The 26,811-nt window shown below is 40.2% G+C and overlaps 1 protein-coding gene across 1 annotated transcript in view; it reads right to left on the bottom strand.

The window, feature by feature from the left end:
* The window catches only part of HOMER1 (homer scaffold protein 1), a 135,668-nt gene extending 109,195 nt beyond the window's left edge, over positions 1–26,473 (bottom strand). The window contains exon 1 of the mRNA XM_004766815.3: positions 24,655–26,473. Within this exon, the coding sequence (XP_004766872.1) occupies positions 24,655–24,659 (5 nt within the window). The 5' untranslated portion in view covers positions 24,660–26,473. The remainder of the gene's footprint in view (positions 1–24,654) is intronic.
* Between the last annotated feature and the right edge of the window lie 338 nt (positions 26,474–26,811).

The following is a 26,811-nucleotide window of genomic DNA, read 5'->3' as shown; positions in this document are numbered from 1 at the left end:
TTAAGTCTACTCCCATTCCCAGACTGCAAGCTCCAAGGAGGTAGAAGCCAAGAAGTTCACTCTTGGCTCTCCAAAACCCAGCAAGGTGACCTGAAATATTTAAGTGAATGAAAGTCTTTATAATTTGCGGACACTTCTACCCCACATTACTATTCCCAGCCTTACAATAGCCAAGGTATCAACTATTGTTCTTACTTTTTTTTTAAGTTGTTATTATTATTATCTGTATCCCACTGTCTATTCTCTTTTCCCTATCTAATCACCAGGAGGCTGAGAAACCCAGTGATCAATTTTGTTAGATTTGTGCACAAAGTGAAAGAACACTGGTTCTGAGTGAGGGTCTGGTTAGGTTTCCTTGAGTAAAAAACATCTATCTGGCTGTTCTGAGAGCACTGAATATTTCCTAGATTATCATTCTTCTTTGTCAGAGCAGCTAAAAGCCTCTTGTCATGAACTGGATACTAGAGAAACAAAAGAAAGAGAAGATGTATTTGTGGGTTTGAGTTTTTAAAGGATAGTAAGAATAAGCAGGGATTCAGCTATTCAAACTGCTTACCCCACCACCACCTTTCCCCCACAAAATTTACACATATTCATTTTTCCTCTCCAGGCTATCTTCACCCCAAAGTAGGCAGTGGGATATAAAATATGAAGAGTTAAAGGACTGACTCCCAGTGTTTCTATAACTCTGTTTGCTTCTTTCCAAAGTTTGGAATATGCTTTTCCTAGTGGATATGTGATACATGGGGTTAAGATTTTTTTTTTTTTAAAGGGACACCTGAGTGGCGCAGTCAGTTAAGCAGTTGCCTCTGGCTCAGGTCATGATCTCAAGGTATGGAGCCCTACATCAGGCTCCCTACTCAGTAAGAAGCCTGCTTCTCTCTCTGCCTGCTGTTCCTCGTTTGTACTCTCTCTCTCTGTCAAATAAATAAATAAATCTTTTTAAAAATCTTAAAAAAAAATTTTTTTTAAAGATTTATAAGATTTATTTGAGAGAGAGAGAGGGAGAGAGAAGAGTGTGTGTGTGTGTGTGTGTGTGTGTGTGTGTAGAGAGGCAGAGGGAGAAAATCTCAAACAGACTCCCCACTGAGCACAGAGCCAAGTTGGACTCAATCTCAGGATCCTGAGATCATGACCTGAGCTGTTATCAAGAATCAGACACTCAACCAACCGACTGAGCCATCCAGATGCCCTGAGGTTAAGATTTTTAAATTACAGGGGCACCTGGGTGGCTCAGTGGGTTAAAGCCTCTGCCTTTGGCTCAGGTCATGATCCCAGGTTCCTGGGATCAAGCCCCGCATCCGGCTCTCTGGTCAGCAGGGAGCCTGCTTCTCCCCATCCCCTTTCTCTGCCTGCCTGTCTGCCTACTTGTGATCTCTGTCTGTCAAATAAATAAAAATTAAAAAAAAAAAAGATTTTTAAATTATAAATAATTTACTTTAACATTTCAACAGGTTTTATGCATTGTACTAGGTACATAACATGGTTTAGTCTTCATGGACTTCAGGAGACAACTACAAACTACTATCAGTGTTGCCAAAGAAAATAAAGAGCTATCTATGAGAAAGAGAGTGCACAAGAGGAATAGAAGAAGAGGGAACTAATTTAGACTGGGTAGCCAGTTACAGAGTGAGAATCAGTGTGATAGTAGCACTTTGGGCTCAGACAATAGCAGGTGTTTTTGCAAAACATGTTTTCCAAAGATGGCTGCAACAGTACATCTGTCCTTCTAGGACCTTGTCATCCGCCTACCAGGAGGTGGAGTCTGTGTCCATTCTTTTTTTTTTTTTTTTTTTTTAAGATTTTATTTATTTGAGAGAGAGAGAGAAAGAGAGCAAGCAAGCATGAGTGGTGGAGCCCATCACTCAATCCCAGAACTGCGGGATCATGACCAGAGCCAAAGGCAGACTCTTAACTGACAGCCCCCCAGGTACCCTAATTCCCTTTAAACTTGAGTGGACCTTTATGAATGTCTGGACCAAAATAATGAGACAAAAGTGACACTGTGTGAATTTAGAGACCAGTTTGTAATAGGCCATTCAGCATCAGCCTGGTTCTCTTAGGCCACTTACTTTTAGAACTTGATACCCATGCTTTGAATAAAGCCAATCAGTCTATGGCCATACCACCCTGAATGCACCCCATCTCATCTGAGTAACGCCAATCGGCCTACGGAAAAGAAACAAGGCCCCTAGCCTTGGCTGAGTTCTCAGTCAAAAGCAAACACTACCTTGCCAACCATATGAATGACTCATTTAAAAGTAGGTACTGCAGCCCTCAGTTAGGCCACGCCAGCCAAGAATTACAGACAGCAGAGATGAGCCACAAAGAGCAGACATGAGCCATCCCTACCAAGACATGTCCCAAGTTCCAATGTCATGAACTAATTAAAAGACTGCTATTATTTTAAGACACTAAATTTTGGGTGGTTATATAGCAAGAGCTAACCAGAACAATGTGCAAAGACCTTGAGAGTGGCAGTTTCAGAAAATGCACAATGTGGCTTAAACACAGGTATTGGAAATGACAGCATTGGCAATGACAGCACTGACAGCAACTGACAGCTAACACTCATTATTTATGTTATACAGGCATTGTTCTAAGTGACTCATATATATTATTTAATCACTACAATCCTGCTGGTAAGTATCCTTAAAACACTGATTTTACATGTGGGAAAACAGAGGCACAAAATAGTTGAATGACTTTCCCAAGATCAAACACTCAGGCAGACTAGTGCAAAAGCCTATGCTATGAATAATGCCATACTACTTCTCGAAGGACAGAATGGCATAATATGAGGTGTACAAAGGTAGATCAAGGCCAGGTTATGCAGATTTTTATAGATCATGGTAGAAAGTATAGGTATTAGTCTTTGAGTAATGGGACACTATTGAAGAGCTTTAACCAGAGAGGTTTATGATCCAATTTATATTTAAAAGATCATCCTGGCTGCATGTGAAAAAGATTAGAAGAAAGGCAATAGTTGATGTTTGACCATAAGGTACTCCTTGAGAATAAAATTAGAAAAACTAAAATGTAATGGTTTCATGGAAAGAATATAAGGGAGGGTCAAGCTGATTAACACTGAGCCCCATGACCAACTTAAAACATATAAAAAAAGAAATGCCAAAATGCTTTTATGTGCATTCTGTTGTAATACAACAGAGAGAAAGAATACCATACCACCTATGATATATTCTTGTGCGGGGAAGGGGAAATTCAAACCTAAATCCAGTCAAGCCAAGATTTAGCTACAAGTTTACCAGAAATAAAAGAACAGAGGAACATGTTAAAAGACACCATGAGAATTCAGCCTGCCAAATCTAGAATGTGGAAAATTTCTAGATGACAAATTTCATGAACAGCAAGAAAGGGACAGGTCACTATCACAGAATGAAAGACTGAAAAAATGTATTAGCCAAATGCAATCTTATAGGTAAAATTATATGATGTCTAGATTTGCTTTAAAATAATATGAAGGGGGGGACGCCTGGGTGGCTCAGTTGGTTAAGCAGCTGCCTTCGGCTCAGGTCATGATCCCAGCGTCCTGGGATCGAGTCCCACATCAGGCTCCTTGCTCTGCAGGGAGCCTGCTTCTCCCTCTGACTCTGCCTTCCACTCTGTCTGCCTGTGCTCGCTCTCTCTCTGACAAATAAATAAATAAAATCTTTAAAAAAAAAAATTTAAAATAATATGAAGGGGGACAGGCAGTACAGATGAAACAATATATACTGTATGTATTTTAACTGTTCAAGTATGGTGAAAGATGCATAGGGGTTAATTATACAATTTCTTTAGGTTTTTATATGCTTAAAACTTTCTATAACACACAGTTTGAATTTAAAAAATGTAGGGGCACCTGGGTGGCTCAGTTGGTTTAAGGTCTACCTTCTACTCAGGTCATGATCCCAGGGTCCTGGGATGGAGCCCCACATCAGGGTCCCTGCTCGGTGGGAAGCCTGCTTCTTCCTCTCCCTCTGTCATTGCTTTTGCTTTCTCATATAAATTAAAAAAAAAAATCTTTAAGAATATAAAAAGCAAAAATAAAAAATTTAGCAATCTATCCACATTCCTCAAAGCCAATCAAGATGATGCTGAAAACTCAGGCAGGAATGACTGGGCTGATGACTAAGCATAAAACCTCCTCAAGTGTTTCACTTTCTTCTTCAAGAAGATACAAGAGGAAAGCAGGTAACTATGTAAGTTAGAAAAAGGAATTTCGGAGTTGGTTGGGCAGTGCCCTTAGCACTCTCTGAGGGACAGGGAGCCCTGATGTATCTGGGCAAGTGGAGATCAATGCATATGGCACAGCACTGGACATCTAACAAAGTACAACCTTCACGCAACCTTCTGACTGCAATATGGCTCTCACTGTGGCATTTTTTTTCTGTGGGAGAGGATGTATTTTTAATGACGTATTAATAAATAATTAACTAGTTAAGTTGCCATTCCAGTTTTTATATCAGTCTCCTTTGAGTTTTCATAGGGTAAAATTAGTTCACAGTGCCCAAAATCAAACATCCTAAATAGTGAACTTAAAAGACCAGATTTTATAATCTGATGACCACACCAATACTGCAAACTTTTCACCATGAGCCTTTCTTTGTGTTGTTATACGTCCTTCACAAATAGATCATGTTTTATCTTTGTTGATTTTTTAACTTAATGTTTCACATATTAAACTCCAATCTGAGTAATTTAACAATATCTGATTTTAAGATTCCCATAATTGGTGACCAATATTTAAGAAAAAAAGATCAAATCAGCTATTTAATACTTTCCTATAAATTTAATAAGATGATCAATAAGATAGCTTAACTATAGTTTTCATATAAAGGGTATTATTTAAATTTATTTAATTTTATCTTATGAAATTTATTACAGTAAAATTAGAGTGATTATTCCTATCATATAGAATATTCAAACTTCAACTTCTTTACTGAGAAGCAATATTCATGATTCCATCAAGGTCCCCCAAATTAGCATACTTCAAGACAAGCAATGAAATTAGAACATTAAACAAATCATTTCTTTGGACATAAAAGAGGGGGAGGGGATTTTTTTTTTTTTTTAAGATTTTATTTGAGACAGAGAGAGAACATGAGTGGGGGGAGATTCCAGGACCTTGGGATCATGACCTGAGCAGAAGGCAGATGCTGAACTGACTGAGCCACCCAGGTATTCCAGGAGGGGTGATTTTAATAGATATTTGATTAGAAGAGGATGGAAAAATCCCATCAATTTATTTTTGGTCTTCAGTAGTACCAAAGCTTAAATTTTTTTTCATGTTCCAATTTAGATGTTTAAAAAAAAAAAAAAAATCAGTTGAGTACCAGAAGCTTAACTGTGTAAAAGCCATAGAAATAATAGCTGTGATTTACTGAGTAGTTACTATGTGCTACACTGTTTTAACAACCTTGCTTGTATTTTATCCTCTAATCTTCACAATTCCATCCCCATTTTGCAGATGAGGAAACTGAGACACACAAAACTTAAGTAACCTGCACAAGATCACAGAGCTCAAGAGGATCAATAACTTAAGTTCAGCCATTGGCAGGCTCAAGAGACCTCACGTGACTGCTAAACCACACATACGCTGTACTGTGCCATGCTAGGCTTTACCACTCCTACATCATATGTGACTGAAAATCTACCTCCTAAGGTTAAAACAAACAAAAAAAACTTTAAAAACATGCAAGTGCCATCAATTTAGAGAGATGTCATTACATTTTATACAACAAAGTATAAGGTAAAATTTATCTCATTTTGAAGCCCGTCTTTTTTTTGAACTTTTTAAGATTTTATTTATTTATTTGATAGAGAGATAGAGAGAGAGCACAAGTAAGCAGAGCAGCAGGCAGAAGGAGAGAGAGAAGCAGGCTCTTTGCTGGGCAGGGAGCCTGATTTGGGGCTCGATCCCAGGACCCTGGAATCATGACGTGAGCCGAAGGCAGCTGCTTAACTAACTGAGCCACCCAGGCGCCCCTCGAAGCCTGTCTTTTAACTATTCTTAATTCCATAAAAAAGAAAGAAATACAGTTCATTTCACAAGTGAAGACATATTCCTTCAGCATGAAAATCCCTATTAAAAAACGCTATCCAAGCTGTCATGGTAAGATTAAAATCAGCAAAGGAGTACAGGTACTCTGAGTGACTTGAAAGAGAACAATAGCCCACCCTGTCCAGAAAGACTAAAAATATTTACATTTATCAAGAGTAAGACAGACAGGATAAGTTTAAACTGCAAAACTGCTTTCAAAATAGTAATCTACTGAATTCATACTAGGAACTTGAGCAATATTCAAGTTCTTATGACAATCAATTAACTTCTGTGACTTTCCCAGGTATGAAAGAAGAAAAAACTTAAAGAATATCTCTACACCCTGGATATGCAATGAGTGCCTGTCTGTTTGTATGGTATATGTACAGGGCACAAGTGAGAAATGAGATGATAAATATTAAATGTAGTCCCAGACTTCAGAAGAACTCCAGTACTTACCATAGCACTAGGTTACAGTATGTTTTCCACAGAAAAGACATCAAACATTAAGAAATTGGTTGTACGCTTGAAAACTTAATACTTACTAGGTTGGTTTCCTAAAATAATGGAAAGTTCTCTATAGAAGGGCAGCTGAGGGGGGGAAAAGGGGCACCATATAAGATAACTCTGAATATAATATTAAAAAATTGGACATAACTTCTTTCATGTTTCATTTTAGTGGAATGGAAACCAGGAAATCCCTTCTAACACACAGCTTTCTGTTTCTCAGGTACAGCAGCAAATTAGATTTTGACTCCACCAATAAAAGCACCAAAAGTCATGGCTTTAACCCCAGTTGGGCCTTCCAAGCTCCTTGCTGCTCATGGTCAGTAATCTCTCCCATTCTTCAGACTCTTCCCAAGGCTCTGACCAACCTTCATTTTCCACATTTTCAGCAGATGGTCTTGTCTTCTATAATTTTCTAGACTACATACCCATGAGGGCAGGGCTCTTTGTTCATAGATGAATCTCATACATGTAGAACAATGCCTGACACATAGCAGGTACTTAGTAAATACTTGTTAAATGAAATCCATCAATGAATTGAGGAAATGGGAGTCCCCCAACTAAAGAACTCTCTTTCAGCCTCCTGCCCTTTAACCTACAAACTTAATCTAGTCATTTCCTTCCTTACATCCTTCCCTCTAGTCTATAGGGAAGATAATCTTACTACGGTGGACATTTCTACCTATGCTTCAGATCACAAGTTCTCCCATCTCTTTCCTCAGTAATTATTCCTCTCTACTATAATTTCTAAGTACCCCCAGTTATAAACTTCTTTCCCAGGGCCTAAAAAAATGCTTAATCCTATTCTGAAGCACAACCAAGAAAATCTCCTGCACCTACAGCTAACTGAAGTTACACTATTTCAAAGAAGCTTGGACTTGAAGTGTACACTTCTGGTCTGTTCCTCATCCCTCATTACCACAATCACCCTAAGGCACTTTGGCTTCCATCCCAGATTTCTCAAACTTCTCAAGGTAACATCATCAAAGGACCAACACCCACCCAATCTAAAAGCTACTTTTGCTTCATCTGATGCTTCTGCTTCATTTGATCCTGGCTTCTCATTTCTTAAAACTTCCTTTCTTGGCTTTTTGGCACTATTCTCTCACTGTTTTAGCCTGACAGTTTTCTCTTTCACCTGTCCCTTAAATGACTATTGCCCCAGAGAGACCTCATCTGCTCTTTTCTATAAATACCCGGAATGAGCTCATCCACATTCATAGTTTCAACCAATACTTATGTATTCTACTGACTCCCAGAACTCTACCCTCAGCTCAGTTCTTTTTTTTTTTCTTAAGATTTTATTTATATGACAGAGAGAGATCACAAGTAGGCAGAGAGGCAAGCAGAGAGAGAGAGAGAGGAGGAAGCAGGCTCCCTGCGGAGCAGAGAGCCCGATGCAGGACTCGATCCCAGAACCCTGAGATCATGACCTGAGCTGAAGGCAGAGGCTTAACCCAGTGAGCCACCCAAGTGCCCCAGCTCAGTTCTTTTTACCTCAAGGCCAGACCTGGATATCCAGCTAGAAGACATTCCCATTACTCTTTACTAAATTGCTATAATTAACCTATTACAAAATCAAACCTAAGGGTCTCCAAGACCTCCAACCATTTCTTATATACATTTCTCTCCCCCAGTCCAAAACTTCTTCCATATTGCTACGTGAGTAGTTAATATAAAACACAAGCATAGTAATAACTCTACAAGCTTAAAATTGTTCCCTCACTCACCATCACTTAAAGCAATGGCCTCTAAAGTGGGGTAAAGGGGCACCTGGATGGCTCAGATGATTAAGCATCTGCCTTCAGTTCAGGTCGTGATCCCAGGGTCCTGCAATGGAGCCCCACGTGGTCCCCCTCCCAGCCTGCTCAGCAGGGAGCCTGCTACTCCCTCTCCTTCTACTGCTCCACCTGCTGTGCTCTCTCACTCTGTCAAATAAATAGATAAAATATTTAAAATAAATAAATAAATAAAGTGGGGTAAAGTTTTCTCCTCTTTCATTTCTATTTTTATAATAACCCTATGCATATATAAACACAGAGTAAAACATTTAACATAAAAGTACACATATGAAGGAATATGCTTCAAATCTTTTATTGATATGGGTACTTTAAAAATATGGAGACCACTAATTTAGAGGAAAAGTATAATCCACTATATGACAGGTAGTCATCATATGGCCCTGGATTTTTAATCAAAGCTACTTTTATACTGTACATGAATTATGCCAAACTACTTTAACATTCTAACTAGCACAGATCAGCTTTGAGGCTTTACTTATGCCCCCGCCACCTGAAATGTCCAGTGCCCACTCACATCCCTTCCGACTTCCCATTACCCTCCCTAACAACTCCTCTCTCAAAACAAACTTAACTATGTGAAACTTTCTTTGACTTTCCCAAGTGGAGGAGGGCACTTCCTTCTCTGAGCTCTCAAACACAATATGCATCTCTAGTATAGCAGAAATGTAATTTGTTGTTTACATGGCTGTCTACTCATCTTTGTATTGCCAGTGCCTAGCATGACTCATAACACAAATTAAGTGCTTAATGTTCGTTAAGGGCTCAAGAGGCACAGTGTTAGGGGACAAACTGCAGCAATACCTTAGTTACCCAAAACAGTTGAGAGAGTGTGCGCTTTGTGTTGCTTAGGTCTTGGTTGATGATCAATTTTAACTTTTTAATTTTAGGATGTGCTTACATTGTGCAGTAAGTTTTCAGGTGTTGCTAAACAGGGAGAGATTTTGAGAAAGCCAGCACTTTATCATTTACCAAATTCTATCAATTAACCCTCAACAGTGTCAACACATTCAGAAAGACACCTTATATAAATTCAAATGCTAAGACTCAGTGATTCTGGTCAAACACAGCATATTAATTACATACATTTTTCTTCCTTTTATGAAATTCCACTAAAAGTAAGTGAAGTGAAAAACAAGTTATAAACGTATAACACCAAAGAATAGAAGTGACACCAGTGCAGAAGCAATTCTAATACAGGTTTGAAAGATGGGATTTTAAAAGAAGGAATAGTACTTGACTTGGCAAAGCAAAGGAAACTAAATTGACTACAAAGAGTGACCTATTAAGTGAACTTGCTGGCTAGAATTTATAGGAAATGGGGCTTTAGAACAAAGTATAAGGCTCAGGGCTAAAAACTAGGAATTGACTGAAAATTTAAATAACAAAGAAATTAAGAGCTCCCACCCCCAGACCAGCAATAATCTTGCCCAATAGTAGAAGATAAGGGTGGGGCCTACAATAGGGGCATTAAGAGAAAGACTGCCAACTAAACCATGGCCTTTCAAAAACTCTCCCCTTAGTGCTTTTCAGGTTAGAGCAGGTAATATGCCTCTTAGGTACATCTGGAAGAAAATACTCACCTTGCTCTCAGAATGCCCAGAGGTATACACACTGGAAGATCATTCTCCAGATAAAATGAACAATCTTGGAAAACAGACCTCTACTACACTTGGGGACCACCCAAGAAGATGACCACTACCTAAATGCTTAACATGAAGTCCACTAACAACAGGCCTCACGGAGTCACAAACAGCTTTCAATCAGTTTTCAGTGTCTCATGCTAAGGCATAACTGAGGATCACGAGATACTCCAAGAGTTTCCAACATGATAGGAACTAAACGAAACAAAACATACAAGAACACAAAAAAGAGAATTTAGGGACTGGAAAACATGACTTCAAAACACTATAAATGTCCTCAAATAAGATACTGAGAAAGAGGATTTGCAAATTAAAGTTTATATGGAAATTAAGAATCTAATAGAAGTATTCGAAGATGGAAGCCAAGGAAATGTCCTTAGAAGGCAGAAAGAAGAGAAAAGACGGTAGAAAAGACAAAAAGAAGTCTACCATCCAATTAACAGAAAATTCATAAACAAAAGAAAGAAAATGTTTAATTAGGTTTTTTTTTAATAGAAGAAAATCTCCCAAATTTAGGGAAGTTAACCAGACTGAAATGGCCCAACAGACTAAAAGAATAAACAGTAAAAAAAAAAAAAATAAGAAACCAAACATACAAACAAAAAGCCCCCACACCATATCATCATATTTTCGATCAGTAGAGGAAAAAAAAACCCAAAACCTCTCATAGTGGGTGGGGGAGAAGTCATACACGAAGGAAAAGGAATCAGAAACAAGCAGGCTTCAATAGGAACACTGTAATAAACTCGAATAGATCAGGGCCCTCACAGTGAGAGGACATCACTTCCTCTCTAGAAATCTAGACTCAATTAAAAAAGGAGGGGGCTGAGAAGACACTTTCACATGTATTAGGTCTCAAAAGTCATCTCCTACCTAGCCATTTTCAGGTAACTACAGGAAAATGAGCTTCAGTTAAACAAAAGGGTAAACCAAGAAAGAAAACAGTGTCCAGGAAACAGAAGATAGAATTGCAAACAAATAGGAATACAGAGGGAGGAAGTTTTAGGATGAGAACTACATAGTATGCCTAAAGAGTATCCAATCCTTTCTGTATCAGGAGTGCGGAGGGCTATAGACTTTTTTAAAGTTAAAAAAAAAAAAACAGAGTGGATATGTTGGTATTTGAGCATCTGGATGACACCCACGGATCCTATAGCAGACATAATTCTAAGATAGGCCCAAGATCATTGCCTCCTGGTGGACACACACTGCATAAAACTCTTTATATGAGTATGGATAGAAAGGTGGAATAGGATGGGACACCACAGAGGTCATAAGGGTCACTAATCCATGGACTTCTGCTTAATCAAAAGGGAGATTGCCCAGTTATCCTGGGTAACCCTGCCTGACTTTAGTGAGTCTTTTAAAAGAAGGTGAAGCACTGGAAAGGAGCTCCTCCTGCTGGCCTTAAAGACACAGCTTTCCGGAGATCTACATACGCAAGGAAATGAATTCAGCCAAAACCACATTAGCTTTGAAGATGATGTAGATCCATAAATGCGTGTTTAGTCCCAGCTGCCATCTTGACTGCTGTCTTGTGAGACCCTGAGAAGATCCAATTAAGGTGCCAGACTCCTGACTCACAGAAACTGTGAGATAAACGTATGCTGTTTTAAGCCACTAAAATTGTGGTAATTTGTCACAGCAATAGAAACCTAAAACTATGGCATGTGGACAAACTGAAGGATATCTCAAGCAGAATAAACAGTTCCAAATAAAATCATATTTCCTAAATGCATAAAGCTTCAGGAGTCAAAGCTGTGTCAAGTAATTTTTTAAAATAATACACTTACTAATACCAGAAAGCAGAATTAACTCTGAATAAGAAATGGGCTTAACTGGTCAGTACTGCTGAAAGTAATCAGGTTTAAAGAGACAGGGATCCATTTCAAGTTGTCCTGGATCTTTTAGCTCCTAAAAAATAGATGAGAGGTTCAATCAGAGCTCTTCCCCTCAGTTCAAAATTGTAATTTTTGCAAATTTCAAGCAAGGAAAAAACAAAAGCTTCAAGAATCACTGAGTTTTCAAATGGAGAAGTGTCTTACATGTGTCAGCTTCATTTACCAAAATACAAGGACTCTCAATTACAAGGATGTTGCTGTGGGATCAGCAGTATTAGCATCACCTGGGAATTTGTTAGAACAGCAAATTTGTGGGCACCTATTTCCACACTCACTGAATTAAAAATCTGGGGTGAAGTCCAGAAATCTCAGTTTTTAACAAGCCCTCTAGGTGATTCTGATACAGGTTCAAAATTGAGAACCACTAATGTTAATATCTAATGTTAATTTCTGCCTCTGCCCAATTATGTTCTGTTCTCCCCCCCCCCCACCATCCCTTTTTAACATTTTTATTTATTTGGCAGAGAGAGAGAGAAAGAGCCAGAGAGGGAACACAGGCAGAAGGAGTGGGAAAGGGAGAAGCAGGCTTTCTGCAGAGCAGGGATCCTGACATGGGGCTCCATTCCAGGACCTTAGGATCATGACCCGAGCTGAGACAGACGCTTAATGGCTGAGCCACCCAGACACCCCAGTCTTCCTTCCTTAGTCAAAAGTTAAAGCATTTCCAAAATTACTGTATCCAACCAAGATTAGCCATTAGCACATGGCCGATGCTTAAAAAAATGTTTGCTAAATAATTAAGGTCTTAGGCTTCAGGTGTGTTTCTTCCATGAGAGGGTTTTGTTTTGTTTTGTTTTGTTTTGTTTTACAAAGATTTTATTTATTTATTTAACAGAGATCACAAGTAGGCAGAGAGGCAGGTGGGGGTGGGGAGCAGGTTCCCCACTGAAAAGAAAGCCTGAATGGGGGGCTCGATCTCAGGACCCTGGCACCATGACCTGAGCCGAAGGCAGAGGCTTTAACCCACTGAGCCACCCAGGCGCCCCCATGAGAGGGTTTTTAGAACAAACTGGATATGAATGACTTTGAGCAGACTTTCCCACAGTCTCCAACTATCCCTATTGCCTTCTACCTTACATATTTACACATTTTTCTTCCCAGCCAATAACACACTGGGACCTCTACGAAAAATAATTCAGAAAGAACACTTTGAAGTCTGGGTAAAATATGGTCCAACTTTCTCTTACAAATTCTAGAGAATCAAGTAACTTAACAGCCATCTCATGATGATTCAAGGCTCTCCTAGTCCAGCATTAAGCCCTAGGAAAGGTGTTTCAAGATAATATCTCAAGATTGATGTTTCTGGTCTGGAGTCTTCCAAAAAGGAGACCCTGACTACTTAGGTATTTCAGAGGCTCATGGCTCAATAACTTTAAGGGCAGTTAATAGGGCTTTGACTGATGGAATTTACAATTTAATAAGAACTTTGGAAACTTCATACCAAGTACATGAAATGACATCAAATCACTTCGGAAGGCAGCTATGCTCACCACTATACCACCAACGCCCGCTATGAAATGACATCAAATCACTTCGGAGAAAGAATTAAATGTATTCAAAATTTAATGCATGAGCAGAGATTTAATTACACTAAAATTAGAATGAAGTTTCTTTCCATACCATCTAAAAGGAAAACAAGACACATTTAATGAACTCATCACTAAGATACCAAGCTTACACTAAGTTAAAATGTTTAACCATGAGGGGTTTAGAAACCTCTCTCTCAATGAGTGTCCAGGTAGGTTAGCATCCATTTAGGATGCACTGACCTAATGAGAAGCGAGAGGGTCTAGCACACGCTCTGCCATTTCACAGCGCCGTCAATTCCTGTAAGTCACATGCTCCCTCTGATCTGTCTCCTTCTCCCTAAAAAGTGCAGATTAATACTAGCACTCTGATAACTCCTTACAAGTTAAAAACAAGAAACAATTTTTGCTATCATTAGGATAATTGTGTCTTTAATCTATTATTAAAAGAAAAATAAAATAAAAGGGTGCCTGGTTGGCTCAGTCGGTTAAGCATATGCCTTTGGCTTGGGTCATGATCGCAGGCAGGGTCCTAGCCCCATAGGAGGAAATCCACGCTCCCCAGGGAGTCTGCTTCTCCCTCCCCCTCTGCCACTCTCCCTGTCTGTAATCTCTGCCAAATAAATAAATAAATAATTTTTTTTAAAGTGAAAGATTAAATAAAATAAAAGCAAGCTAAAATTGGGTCAAATACATAAGTATCTGTACTTCGGAATAGTAACAGATTCTGATAATTTGTACTGTAGATATAAACATTTTTTAAATACCCCTCACTCCTAAAATCTAAATTCTAAAACTTAATATATTCATCATAGAAAACCTGAAAGATGCAGAAAAACTCAAAAAGCATTTCACAATCATACCTCCCAGAAATAATAAACATGGTAGCGCTTCAAGAAATTTTTTCAAGTATTTTTATGCATATACAGAATGTATTTTATATACTTGAGTTCACAGAAAATATAAAGTCTTGCATTCTGGTTTCTAACTGACCACTGCATCATCTTTCAAAACTTTCTTCAGACTAGCTTCCTACCACCTGAATAGTTTAACTACTAAACATACACTAATGACTCAGAATATACCAATATGTCACCAAATAAAAGTAAATAGTAATATTGTCATTAGTGTCTTTTTCTTTTCCCCATACTAACATAGGCATAGCAATAAATATCAATTCAGCAATAATAAAATATCTAATGAAAGCAACAATGAAAGTAGACAACTAAAATTCTCTGTATTATCAGATGAGTAAGGACAAAGGCAGCCTGCAAGATCTTGAAAAAAATTTTTTGAATCAACAGGAACTCAAGAAAAATGAGTTTAAGGATGATTTGGGAGTCTTCCCATTCAGCTCAATGTATACAGATCCCTGGCTATACTGAGTAAACAAGAGTAGGTAGAATCGTCACTCCGTAAACATCTTGGGAGCTGGCAGGGTGATTACGCATAGCACATGAATTTTAATGTTAAAATCCATGTGACAAAGATTCCTAACAACAGAGTAGGAGAGAAAATGGCAGTTTTACAAAAAAAAAATAAGCAAAAGGGAAACATATAACGGGACAGGCTAAGCACAATCGAATATGTTGATAGGTTCAAAGTGATTGTCCTAACGTAGGTTTAGTAATATATTAGACTTCCATGAAGGAAGAGTGAGTTTCAGAAGTTTTCTAATATGAATACTTTCAGCTCTTTGATAGCCAAATCCACTTAAGATAATTTCCTAGAGACTGGTATTAAGAGTCTAATAGGAGAAACTGAAAGTAACTAGGAGAGAAAATTCCAACTCACACACACAAAAAAACTTATTCAGAATGGCCCTCTTAAACTTACTTATAAACTCTTAAATGAAACAGAAAAAAAGGCAATAACTTGAGTAAGGCTGAGGCGGGCTTAAACATTAAGGTGAAAAGATCCAACAATTTACTAAAAAAATGATCAAAGCCCAACTGGTACATCCGACTGTATACCTACCAAATTGCTAGGAATCAGGATTTTCTGTATATGAAAAATGGGTTCTAAATCCCCAGATCATTTCAACTTATAGTGAACACGTGTGCTGCACTATGAACTAGATGGTTAGCAAACACAATGTGTACTACTTGTAGAGATATACCAGACCCGTGGCTCTTGGCACATTTCTGTTAAAGCTCTCCTACTAAACACAGAGACAAATTTCCTGCCTTACAGGAGGGGGAAGGTCAAAAGGACTCTCGTCTACAGCCCTCTGGACTCTTAAGGTATGTCAACACATGGATCCAGATGTGTCAACAGATGTGACATAATAAACATGACTTAAAATGAAAGTAATGAAAGCTGCTTTGTTATCTGTGGTCCCCTACCAGCTGTTCCTGTTTAATTTCTGTCCAACTCTTATTTGGTTACTTCACAAGAAGTTCTGAATTTTTACAACTGCTCTCTGCCTTGAGGAACTATTGCCAAACCCTGTCAAAGATAACATGGAAATGTTACGTTTTATGAAAGAACATTAAAAGAAAATGTCTATAAACCAAACTTTTTAAAAAATTTATTAATTAGCTGATAAGAGATTAAGGTGACTTTTCAAAAAGGAGAAAAAGTATAAAGATAAATGTATTATGAAGGGAAAATATTGACTATATGGCTAATTTTTTGTATTTTACAACTAATTTTATTTTCTGATATAAGAAAGAAAACTATTTTTTTGCGTTCCTCTGGCAGCCTACCTTAGAAAAGACAGTTGTATGTAAACGAAATTCAGTTTTTAACCAAGTCAAATGTTAGTTCTACATATTTAAAATACTTTTGGCTACACAAAAGCCATAGTGGGTTCACAATCCATTACTGGGTGGAAAAAATGCTCGTAAGAAAGAATATTTATTTTTCTTTTTGCAAGGCCACCAAAAAGATGCCTCTGTAAAATTAATTTTAAAGCATACTTACCAGAGAAGTGAGATTTTTAAAAAACTTAAAATTAAGATGGAAAAATAAACAAAATACAGTTGACCCTTGATCAATGCAGGTTAAGGGGTGCTGAACTCTGCACTATGGAAAATTCACTTGTAACTCTGGACTTCCCTAAAACTTTACTAATAACTTCATGTTGACTGAAAGCCTTTCTGATAACAGTCAATTAACTCATTTGTATATCTTATACCATATTCTTATAATAACATTAGAGAAAATGTTGTTAAGAAAATCGTAAAAGAGGTGTGCCTTGGTGGCTTAGTTAAGTGCCTGTCTTGGGCTCAGGTCATGATCTCAGGGTCCTGGGATCAAGCCCATCAGGAAGTTTGCTTCTCTCTCTCCCTGCCACTCCTGTTTGTGCTGTCAATTGAATAAATAAAATGTTTAAAAAAAAAAAAGTTTTACCTATCCTTGCAATGCCCATTCATTAAGATTTGAAAAGGAAGGAGTCTTTTTGATCTCTAGGAAAATCTCACTCCGCAAACATAATGAGTCTTATAAACTACAGGGTCACTTTACTGTATAAGCCACAGATCATAAGCCATTACAAATATGCAACATAAGAAACTGCACACCTTTTTAAACAAAAGAAAACTACTTACTGAGAAATAAGGCTATTGAAAATGTCTTATATTCAAATCTTAAAAATTGTTTCAAAAAATATTAAGTATTTGGAACTCATTTTCCTTACTCTTCTGTCCAGTAAGTTGGATTAATCCTAAATAACAAAACAAACCAGTACTACAAGTAAGTATTTCAATTAAATACCAAAGTTCTGAAAAAAAAAATGTAAATCACAAGGCAGTAGGGAGGTTGGACCTTCTGAGATTTAATCATCTTTTCATCTGAGACATTCAATCACTTAGAACTAACTGAGTTTACCAACTACTTATAACAACAGTTTCTTTTGTCAATCCTTTAAATGACATGAATAATATTTCAGGTAATTAGCCTAAAACAACTTTCATGATTCTCTAATCCCCAAAAATAAAAAAGCCACACTACTCTGATATATTGTGACTTCATTTCAGTTATTAAATAAAGTACTGTGCTGAACCAAAATTAAGATTCTCCCCTAAATACATCCTTTATATATTTCTATTTTGAGAGGAATTTTTAGTCTGTACAGTTATTGATTCATGACAAATCTTTAAGTAAGTTTGTTGTGAAGGCTTAATAATTGTATTCTAGAGACAGAAAATCAAAATAAAGGAAATAAGACTGTAAGTGAAATAAATAAAAATAGGATTAATAAGGATGTTTTAAGAGGATTAACATCTACATAATGTGACCATCCAAAATGACATAATACACTTTGCTTTTAAGAATTACATAATCATATCTTAACATGGTACTCAAAATCCCTACTTCAGTTCTTATAAAAAATCTCAGGGCAGGGATGCCTGGGTGGCTCGTACATTAAACATCTGCCCTCAGCTCAGATCACCATCTCCGGGTCCTCTAAACAAGCCCTTTGTGAGGCTCCCTGCTTGGTAGGGAGTCTGCCTCACCCTCTGCCCCTCCCCCTGCTCCTGCTTGCTCTGTGTGTCTCTCTCTCAAATAAATAAATGAAATCTTAAAACAAAAAACAAAACAAAAAACTCAGGCCAGAGCCCAAATTATATACTATATTCATTCTGTCTCCCAAACAATCCCACCTCTTATATTTGCTCCTCCCCCAAATTAATTTACAAAGATACTTAAATAACTGACCGTGACTAGTTTATACATTCTAAGAGCCTTGTCCAAATACTCAAGTACCATAATCTTAATTCTCTTCCTCTCAGTTTATGCCCTGTTAAATGTGTAACTATTCCAAAAAGCGTTTTTTATTTTCATTTTTAAAACTGTAGAATGGGATCTAGTTTTGTTTTTGTTTTTTAAAGATTTATTTATTTATTCAAGAGAGAGAAGGAGAGGGAAAGGCAGAGGGAGAGGAAGAAAGAATCTCATGCAGACTCCCCAGTGAGGGCAGAGCCCACTGCAAGGTTGAATCCCAGGACCCTGGGATCATGACCTGGGCCAAAATCAAATGCCAGATGCCCAAAAAACTGAGCCACCCAGACGCCCTTGGATGTAGTTTTTTGGGGGTTATTTGTTGTTGTTGTTGTTGTTGTTTAGATATTACAAAATATCTTCTTTGTAAATTTAAGTAACAATATTTCCACATTTTGGCATGCCAACTTGTTATCCCATATAGAGATCGTGTTACGTATCAGTTGAGAATGTGTGGGTAGGCCATTATCAAATTGGTGGCCATTACCACCAAAACTGTAAAAGAAAAGTTATCCGATTTTCTTTTGGGGGAGGTGGGGAACTTGGATGAGCACTGCCAATCCCAGCACTGAAGCAAAATGAAGCTGGGAAGGAGGGGGTAAACTGCAGAAGCAAGTTTAGAGAGATGGGAGTTTGGGAATAAGAATGGGCTTTAATTTCTTCCACCACCTTCATGTGGGTAAATGCACTGTAGCCAAGGGAAAAGTCCTGAGGATCCTCTGCTATTATACCTGCTATGTCACTTGGACAAGAGAAAAAAGAATGGAGTCACAAGGATAAAAAGAAGAAAAGGGCAGAAAGGAACTAGTTAAAAGTTCTCACTATATGGAACAATAGGTTATAAATCAAGAGAAAAGGACATGTGGAAAGAGTAAGGGTGATCCTTCCCATGTATATCCTACCTTGAAAAATCCCTAAAGACAAAAAATGAGTTCTTGCAAATATCAATGAGTAGGAGGGAGCTTAATTATTCCATTAATAAATTTAAAAAAATAAATCTATTCTGATGAAAGTTCACATCACAAGAAACAAAAATCTGGGGCGCCTGGGTGGCTCAGTCATTAACTGTGTGCCTTTGGCTCAGGTCTTGATCTCACGGTCCTGGGATGGAGCCCTACATCGGGCTCCCTGCTCAGTGGGGAGCCTGCTTCTTCCTCTCCCACTCCCCCTGTTTGTATTCCCTCTCTCAATCTCTCTCTCTGACAAATCAATAAATAAAATCTTTAAAAAAGAAAAAAAAGGAAAAATCTGTCACTACATGAGATGATGGATGTTAATATGCCGATTGTAGTCATCATCTCAGACTACATATGTGTTGAATCGTTATTCTGTGCTCCTTAAATTAATACAATGTTATATGTCAGTTATATTTTAATAAACTGGGGGGAAAGCACCTCTTCTCAAAATATGCAAACTCTTCTACTTTTATGGTTGATATCCTTATATTGACAGATTTAAAATTATAATTCTATGTTAGTCACAGGTGAAGTAACCCTTCAGCTTACAAGGCAAATCTTACCAGAAACTCCAAATATCCTTTAATTACTTGCTTGGGGGAACGTGTTCTCACTCTTACTTTCCATGCAATTTGTATGCTAGCTAGAAAGCACTTTTTAAACTCCCACATTCACTATTTCATGGCCCATCTAAGTGAAAAGCTCAACTAAAAACACATGATGCCATTTCCTACATTTTTACCCCTGCACATGTAATGTCCTAATCCTGAAAAAGTCCTACTCAGACAACTACACACAACTCACCAACATCCCTCCTCTCCCTCCACCCTAGGAGCAGTGTTTTTCAAATTATCAGTTGTCATCACCTGGTTGTTAAATCAACTTATTGGATCTCAGATGTCATTCTTGTTCTAAAAAATAGAAAATACTGGGCGCCTGGGTGGCTCAGATGGTTAAGCATCTGCCTTCAGCTCAGGTCATGATCCCGGAGTCCTAGAATTGAGTCCAGCAGCGGGCTCCCTGCTCAGTGGGGAGTCTGCTTCTCCCTCTGCCTCTCTCTCTGTCTCTCATGAATAAAGAAAATCTTAAAAAAAAAAAAAAATGGAAAATACTACAATGCATCACACAATGGGTATTATTTTATGACATTTTATCAATTATGTATGTACTAGGTTGTGAGGTAAAAACGTGTATCCTGATGTAATGAGTCATTGCCAAAAAAAGGCTTGAAATACACCAGCTTTTGTTTCGTCTATAAGGCCTTCTAACCTGGCCCCTGCATAAGGTGCTAGGCCTATCTCTTACCACAGCCCAAAGAGCCAAGTTTCTCAAGCCCTACTCTTTTGCAGTTCCTTGTCTCAGTGCTGTCAATCACACTGCTCCCTCAGCCTTGAATGCCCTCTCATTTGTCTACAAGGCCCACCGGTTCTCATCTTTCATTATTTAATACCTACTACCTCCTCCACAAAAGCTCTTTTATCCTTCCCTCAGGAGCTAATGCTACGTTAGTATTGTATTTCTATGATGCCCTACGTTATAGCTCCTTAGACATTTCCCTATACTTTCTAATTTCAGGCCTGTCTTTCCAGCTTCTCAACTATAAACTCTCTGAGGGAAGGAGCACATTTTACGTACCTCTGTATCAGAAGCACTGAGCTGCTGAACATGCCACATGAAGGGGGGGTCAAATGAGTAAAATGCACAAATAAAGAATTATGACTTGCATCTAACTTGTCTGATGTTAAAAATTATTGAGTGGTTGCCTTTTCAACAAAGGCCATTCGTATGCCACTGCTGGATCAAGATTTCCACATTTTTGCCTCAGCCCCCAGTAGCCTGAGGCAGAAAGAGGTGTCAGCTTCCTCCCTCAGCAAACCTGAAAGGACTCAGGTCAGGTTGCAATGCAGTAGCATGCACTTCCATGCTTCAGGAAGTTATCTGGGGAAAGGCAGAGAAAAGGGTTTCCAGAGGTTCCCACAAGCAGGTGAGATCAATCAGAATAGCACTAATAGACCTTATTAGCATACAGAATCACATTTTATAAATAACTTTCAATGGAGTGTCAGGGGGAGAGAGGGAGCTTTCTCTCTTCCATGTGGATGGTATTGAGTTGTCAATAGGAACTATACAAAACAAAAGGTAGCATGAAATAACTCGCTAAAGTTACTTGATTTCTCTTGCCTACTCTAATGGCTCTGAAATAGCTCCTGACTCACAGCTCTCATTATGAGATACTACTTGGAGGACTAGGGGTTGAACCTTACAGGCTATCCTCAATGGGGCTATACAGCTTTTCACAGACTTTATCTCACATACACAAGTGCTCGCATTTTTAGGGGGTCTGATTCACCTATTTCACAAGCCAACACTTCAACTGCCTTCCCTGTAATTAAAAACAGTTCAGGCAGCATCCAAGATAGTTTGACAGACTCTGCCAACTGTCAGTTTCAGCTGTTCTTTTCCATTTCCACAACGGTTCATAAACTACTATTATAGGAGCCAGGTTGGTTTTCTGCCTGAAGTCAGCACCCATTTTATTTAAGAATAAAAATAATTGGGGCACCTGGGTGGCTCCGTTTGTCTGCCTCTGGCTGAGGTCATGATCCCAGGATCCTGGGATCAAACCCCACATGAGGCTCTCTGCTCAGTGGGAAGCCTGCTTCTTCCTTTCCCACTCCTCCTGCTTGTGTTCCCTGTCTCACTGTGTCTCTCTCTCTTTCAAATAAATAAATAAAATCTTAAATTTAAAAAAAAAGAATAAAAATAATTCCTAGCAGCACCTGGGTGGCTCAGACAGTTGAGCGTCCAACTCTTGATTTTGGCTCAGGTCATGATCTCAGGACCCTGAGATCTAGCACTGTGTATGGCTCCCCACTCAGCAGGGAGTCTGCTTGAGAGTCTCTCCCTCTGCCCCTCCCCAACCCATGCTTGCAGACATGCTTTATCTTGGAAAAAAAAAGGAAAAGAATTCCTTTTACTTAAACACCCCCCCTAGATTTGCAGTTACATCCATAGTTATGGCAAAGAAAAATTCTTATTGCTAACAGTCAAAAATATATTCATAAAATCTGAAACTCTTCACTCACAATACTAAATTTTATATACCTGTTGAAGTAAGGTAATTTAGCATTGCCTGCGTAAAACTTTAAAAGCCATTTAAAATACCATTTCCATTTGGGGCACTTCGATGGCTCAGCCGGTTGGGCATCTGCCTTCAGCTCAGGTCATGATCTCGGGGTCCTAGATCTCAGACTCACATTGGTCTTCCTGCTCAGTGGGGAGTCAGCTTTTCCCTCTCCCTCTACCCCCCCCACCCCCTGCTCACGCAAATGCTCGTGTGCACTTGTTCTCTCCCTCTCTCAAATAATAAAAACCTTAAAAAAAAAAAAAAAGACAACCACACACGCCATTTTCTTTTAGTTCAAATAGGTACAGTAAACTATGCATATTCCACAAACACTTAATAGGTATAAACACCCACTGTCTGTGAAAACTTCCACAAATGCCTTCTCCACGCTCTTCTTTCCTATTTCCACCCATTCAGCCTCTCTTGACAACTCAGATGAAACCAATCACTATCCGTGAACAAGAATAATAGCCCTAAGCACACACTTTCCGAAAACTAATGCCAGAAACGCTTTTTCTGCTCTAGTCTACTTCTAAAACTTCATTAGAAAAACAAATAAATCAGTTTGTAAATACATTTAATTACACTGAAGTATCAAAAACGTGTGCCATGTGCGGGGGCTTATTTTCGTATTTTAAATACCAGCCCCCCTGGTAGCAAGTTCAACCCAAACTTCCCTTGGTTAAATGATGAGCATTCATGCAGCTTAAAGACTGGGGAAAACGAATTTTCTTCCATGATGCTACCAATAGACAGTCTAGAGAGAATGCAGCCTTCAACATGAAAAATTGCCACTTTTTTTTTTCTTTTCTCTGACATGTTTTAAACAGAAGAGCTGCAGATTCTCAAAGGAAGCCATATTTCAAAGGTTTTAAATAGCAGTATTTTCCAGTATTTTCCCTTATTAAAATTGGTGCAATTCATCCAAAACATTTTTAAATGCCATTGCTTTCCAGCTGATGTGCTAAAAACTGCTTAGAGAAAACAATCTCTCCATCTGAAAGATCTACTTTAAGAAACCAACTAGTAATCACTAAAATGGAAAGGAGGAGAAAAAGAAAATATTTCAATTTTACAGATTGGAAGAAATGTTAAAGCTTATCATCTAATTCCTTCATTTTACAGATAGTACAGAGTCCATAGAAGTTAAATAATTTGCCTCAGATCACCAAGCTACGAATAGCAGGACTTTAATAAGGTATTTTAATTGCTTAGCAATACCCCAAATCATGCAAGTTATATATATTCTAATCACTTGTCATTTAAGCTTTAAAAACAATTATCACTTTCTCATTAGTTCCTAAAGAACTCCTACAACATATGTTCTACATTTTCAAACTTTGTCAAGCTAATAAACTTCAAATTCTAACTTCAACCAAAAAAGGTAGTACTATCCAAGAACTTTCCTTTGAAAGTTTCAAAAAATAAAGTTGAAGTATGCATCCCCCTAAACTGTCACAATAAATGGTGGTCTATCCTTTCAATCCCTGTCCCTTAACAACACTTTAGATTTGTTTGTTCGACCACAAAGAGAAAATTCTGGAAGTTCCTCTGACAAAAAAGCATAGACAATCTTCAATGAAATGACTACATCATTACTCCATTAATACATTAAGGGTTTCTGGCTTACATTACAAAGAGTCACTAGCATTTGATCAAATTACTGTGTGAAGAGTTAATGAAAGGTTGGAAAACCTACTCTTGGCTGACTTTGGCATTGAAAGGTGTAGATTTGACATTGTTAACTCAAACCAAAGACCTGAGCTTAAGAGCAGAAATAGAGAAAAAGTGCAAGTTCCTTCAACAGAAAATTAGCTTTTTCCTATTCAACCTCTGATCCACCAAGTGCAGTGGCACTGTGAAGACCACATCGGTTAAGACTTCCAGACTTTCCTGTTAATGCCCCAATAAATCAATTCTGCGTGTTAGCTTGGGATATTCAAGGGCAAAACAGAGGGCACATTGGAGGCCACAATTTACACTGGATTATTTTCAAGGACTGAAGTCCAACCACTCATTACTTTACAATTGTTCCTTTGTGTAACTGATTATTCTCAAAGTACTGAGAGAACGCAGTACTTCTCTCTCAAAGATACCGGCAACAAAACCCAAGACAATACGATTTTAATTACGAACTGCTGCAGGAGTCGGACCAAGAAAGTACAGAATGTGTTGCCTGCTTAACTATTCCTAATAAAACTATATTCTGGTCAAAAATTATGTATGTGTGGTTTCTTAATTATGACCTCTGGTGTCACTCTATAAACACAACTTGTTAAAGGGTTAACACACCTACATTTTTAATGTACGACCAGCGTAACAAAGTAGCTAATTTGTTTGAAAACACAAAAACACAATCACCGCCAACGCTCGACAACACACATACATAAACAGATTCAAAGCTATGTTGGGCACAAAAATCCTTACCCCATTTTGCCCAGTGAAAACTTGCTCTGAAGTTTCTGCTCTTCTGCTACAGAATAACTTCCAAAGGAATTTCTCCGTCTGTTATTTCGTAGTTGCTTGTCCACCCCCCCGAGATCCTTTTCTGGAGGTATTTCAGTGGTGCTGACAATTCAGTTAGTTCCCTTAGGTAAAATGATTTCTCTCGGAGATACCAAAACGTGCAAACAGAGGCGGCATTTGCTTTAAATGAGAGTTAAAATGCTGCGCGGAGGAGACAGCGGTCAACTCTATTCCACGAAATGAGTCTACGTGTCTGTCGGAAAACGCAGAATCCAGCTTCACCGAGTCCTATAAAAAACGAGTTCGGTGGTCATTTCGCTCATGTCCTCCTCGACACTCTGGGAAAGCCAGGTAACTCGGCCTTTTGGTGCTACTAAGGCTGCGGGTTCAAATTTCTCCACCACACCAGTTCCCTTGGGGGTGGAGCGTGTAACCCAATGCGACGTGCACTTTATCGAGATCCCTACGAGAAAATAAAAATCCTAAAAGCAGTAATGCCACTGCTTCCCTGCGCTCACGTTAGAAAAAGCTATATAGGAAAATCTCCTCGAAGTGCAAACCCAACAGCTCCCGATGTGCACGGCACTCCACATTGGAGTCTTTTAAATGTTGCCCCTCCTAAGACTCAGAGCAGAGAGGAGGTGGGGAGGAAGAAGAGAAGGCTGGGCAGGATCGATTCATTCTCCCGAGAATAAACGGAGCCATTTCCAGGCTGGCAGCAGGCTGGGGGCGCAGCGCACGCTGGGGAGCAGGGGAGGGGGCCCGATCCCACCTCCCTCAGCCCCTTCCCGCCCCGCGCCGCCGAGCACAATGGAGCCCGGCTGGCGCCCGGCCCTTCATTCGCGTCTGCTCCTCTTTCCTCCTCTCTTCGGAGCACCGCAGGTCTGAGGCTGCCGGCGACGGAGAATGAATGAATCAGAGAGCCAAGCCCCACGCTGTCCCCGGCACCCGCTCCCAGCGCCAGGGCGGGCCGAGCGGCGGCGTTGGACTGAGCTGAAGTCGCGGCGGGCGGCTAATCCCGCGTCAGGGGCCGGGGAGCGGGGCTCGAAGCCGCGGGAGAGCCGCTGCTCCAGCGCCCCCACCCGAGCTCCTCGGCTCTCGCGCTCCACGCCGCCGCCACGCGCCGCCTCACAGTCCCCGGGCCCGCCGCCGCCTCCTCACACTTCCCTCACCCGCCCACCTCCGCCGGCCTCCAGCTCTCGCTCCGCAGAGCAGCGCCGGCCCCGGCGGCCTGAAGCCCGCCGCTGCCTCCGCCTCCACCGGCAGCTCGCGGAGCGGAGGGCGCCGCTTCCCGGGTCAGCGCCACCCGCGTGAGCCGAGCGCGGCGGCAAAGCGGGCTGCGGAGGGCGGGGGAGGAGGCGGGGAGAACCGCGGGCAAGAGCGGTCCCTCCTCCCGCTCGTGGGAGGGGGCGGGAGGCGGCCGCTGCCGCGGAGCAGGGAGTCGGCGCAGGGGGCTGAGTCGCTGACCCGTCCCGAGGGCCCGCTGGGGCCCTGCGGGCGATGGGAGAGAAAGCAGCAGCTGCGAGGGCGGCGGGAAGACTGGTGGTCAGGGGCCGAGTCGGCCCTCGTGGGGAGCTAGTCCAGCCGGCAGGTCCGTCAGTCCGTCCTTCCTTCCTTCCTTCCCCCCACCCCTAGTGGCCGGCGGCGGGCGGACCGTGCGCTCTGCTCCTCCGCTGTCTCCTGGCCCGGCTCCCGGCCGCCACAGCCTCCTCCGCGCCCCACACCAGGTGCTCGCGCTGTGTCTCCATCCTCCCCGCAGGAGGACCTTTAAATAGCAACGTCAGCGCGCTCCTCTCCGCACACACGTCACCCGCCGCTCTCGTCACCGGGGTGCGGGGGATGATGTCACGCGGCCGGAAGTACTGCTAAATTAGGGAAGAGCAGGGGGAGGAGGACTCGGCGAGCGCTTCTGTGCCCACCTGCTCTCGGTTCTCCTTAAAGGCCAAAGCACAGGAGACAGCCCGAGAGGAGCTCCCGAGAAGGAAGCGGCGGGAGGAGATTTTCTTGTAACAAATGTGCCAAAAGCAAGTGAATCATTCGTAGCGATAGTGTCAAGCGGGTGATAATCCTATCTCCCACTCCCACCTCTCTTGCAGCAGTGTCCCCGGGCTTCTTAAG

The sequence above is a fragment of the Mustela putorius genome, unplaced genomic scaffold (genome assembly GCF_011764305.1).
Source record: "Mustela putorius furo isolate JIRA1106 unplaced genomic scaffold, ASM1176430v1.1 tig00537350_pilon_pilon_pilon, whole genome shotgun sequence".
Lineage (NCBI taxonomy): Eukaryota > Metazoa > Chordata > Mammalia > Carnivora > Mustelidae > Mustela > Mustela putorius.
The sequence above is the reverse complement of the archived record's forward strand: the minus strand, read 5'-3'. Positions and strand labels throughout refer to the sequence as shown.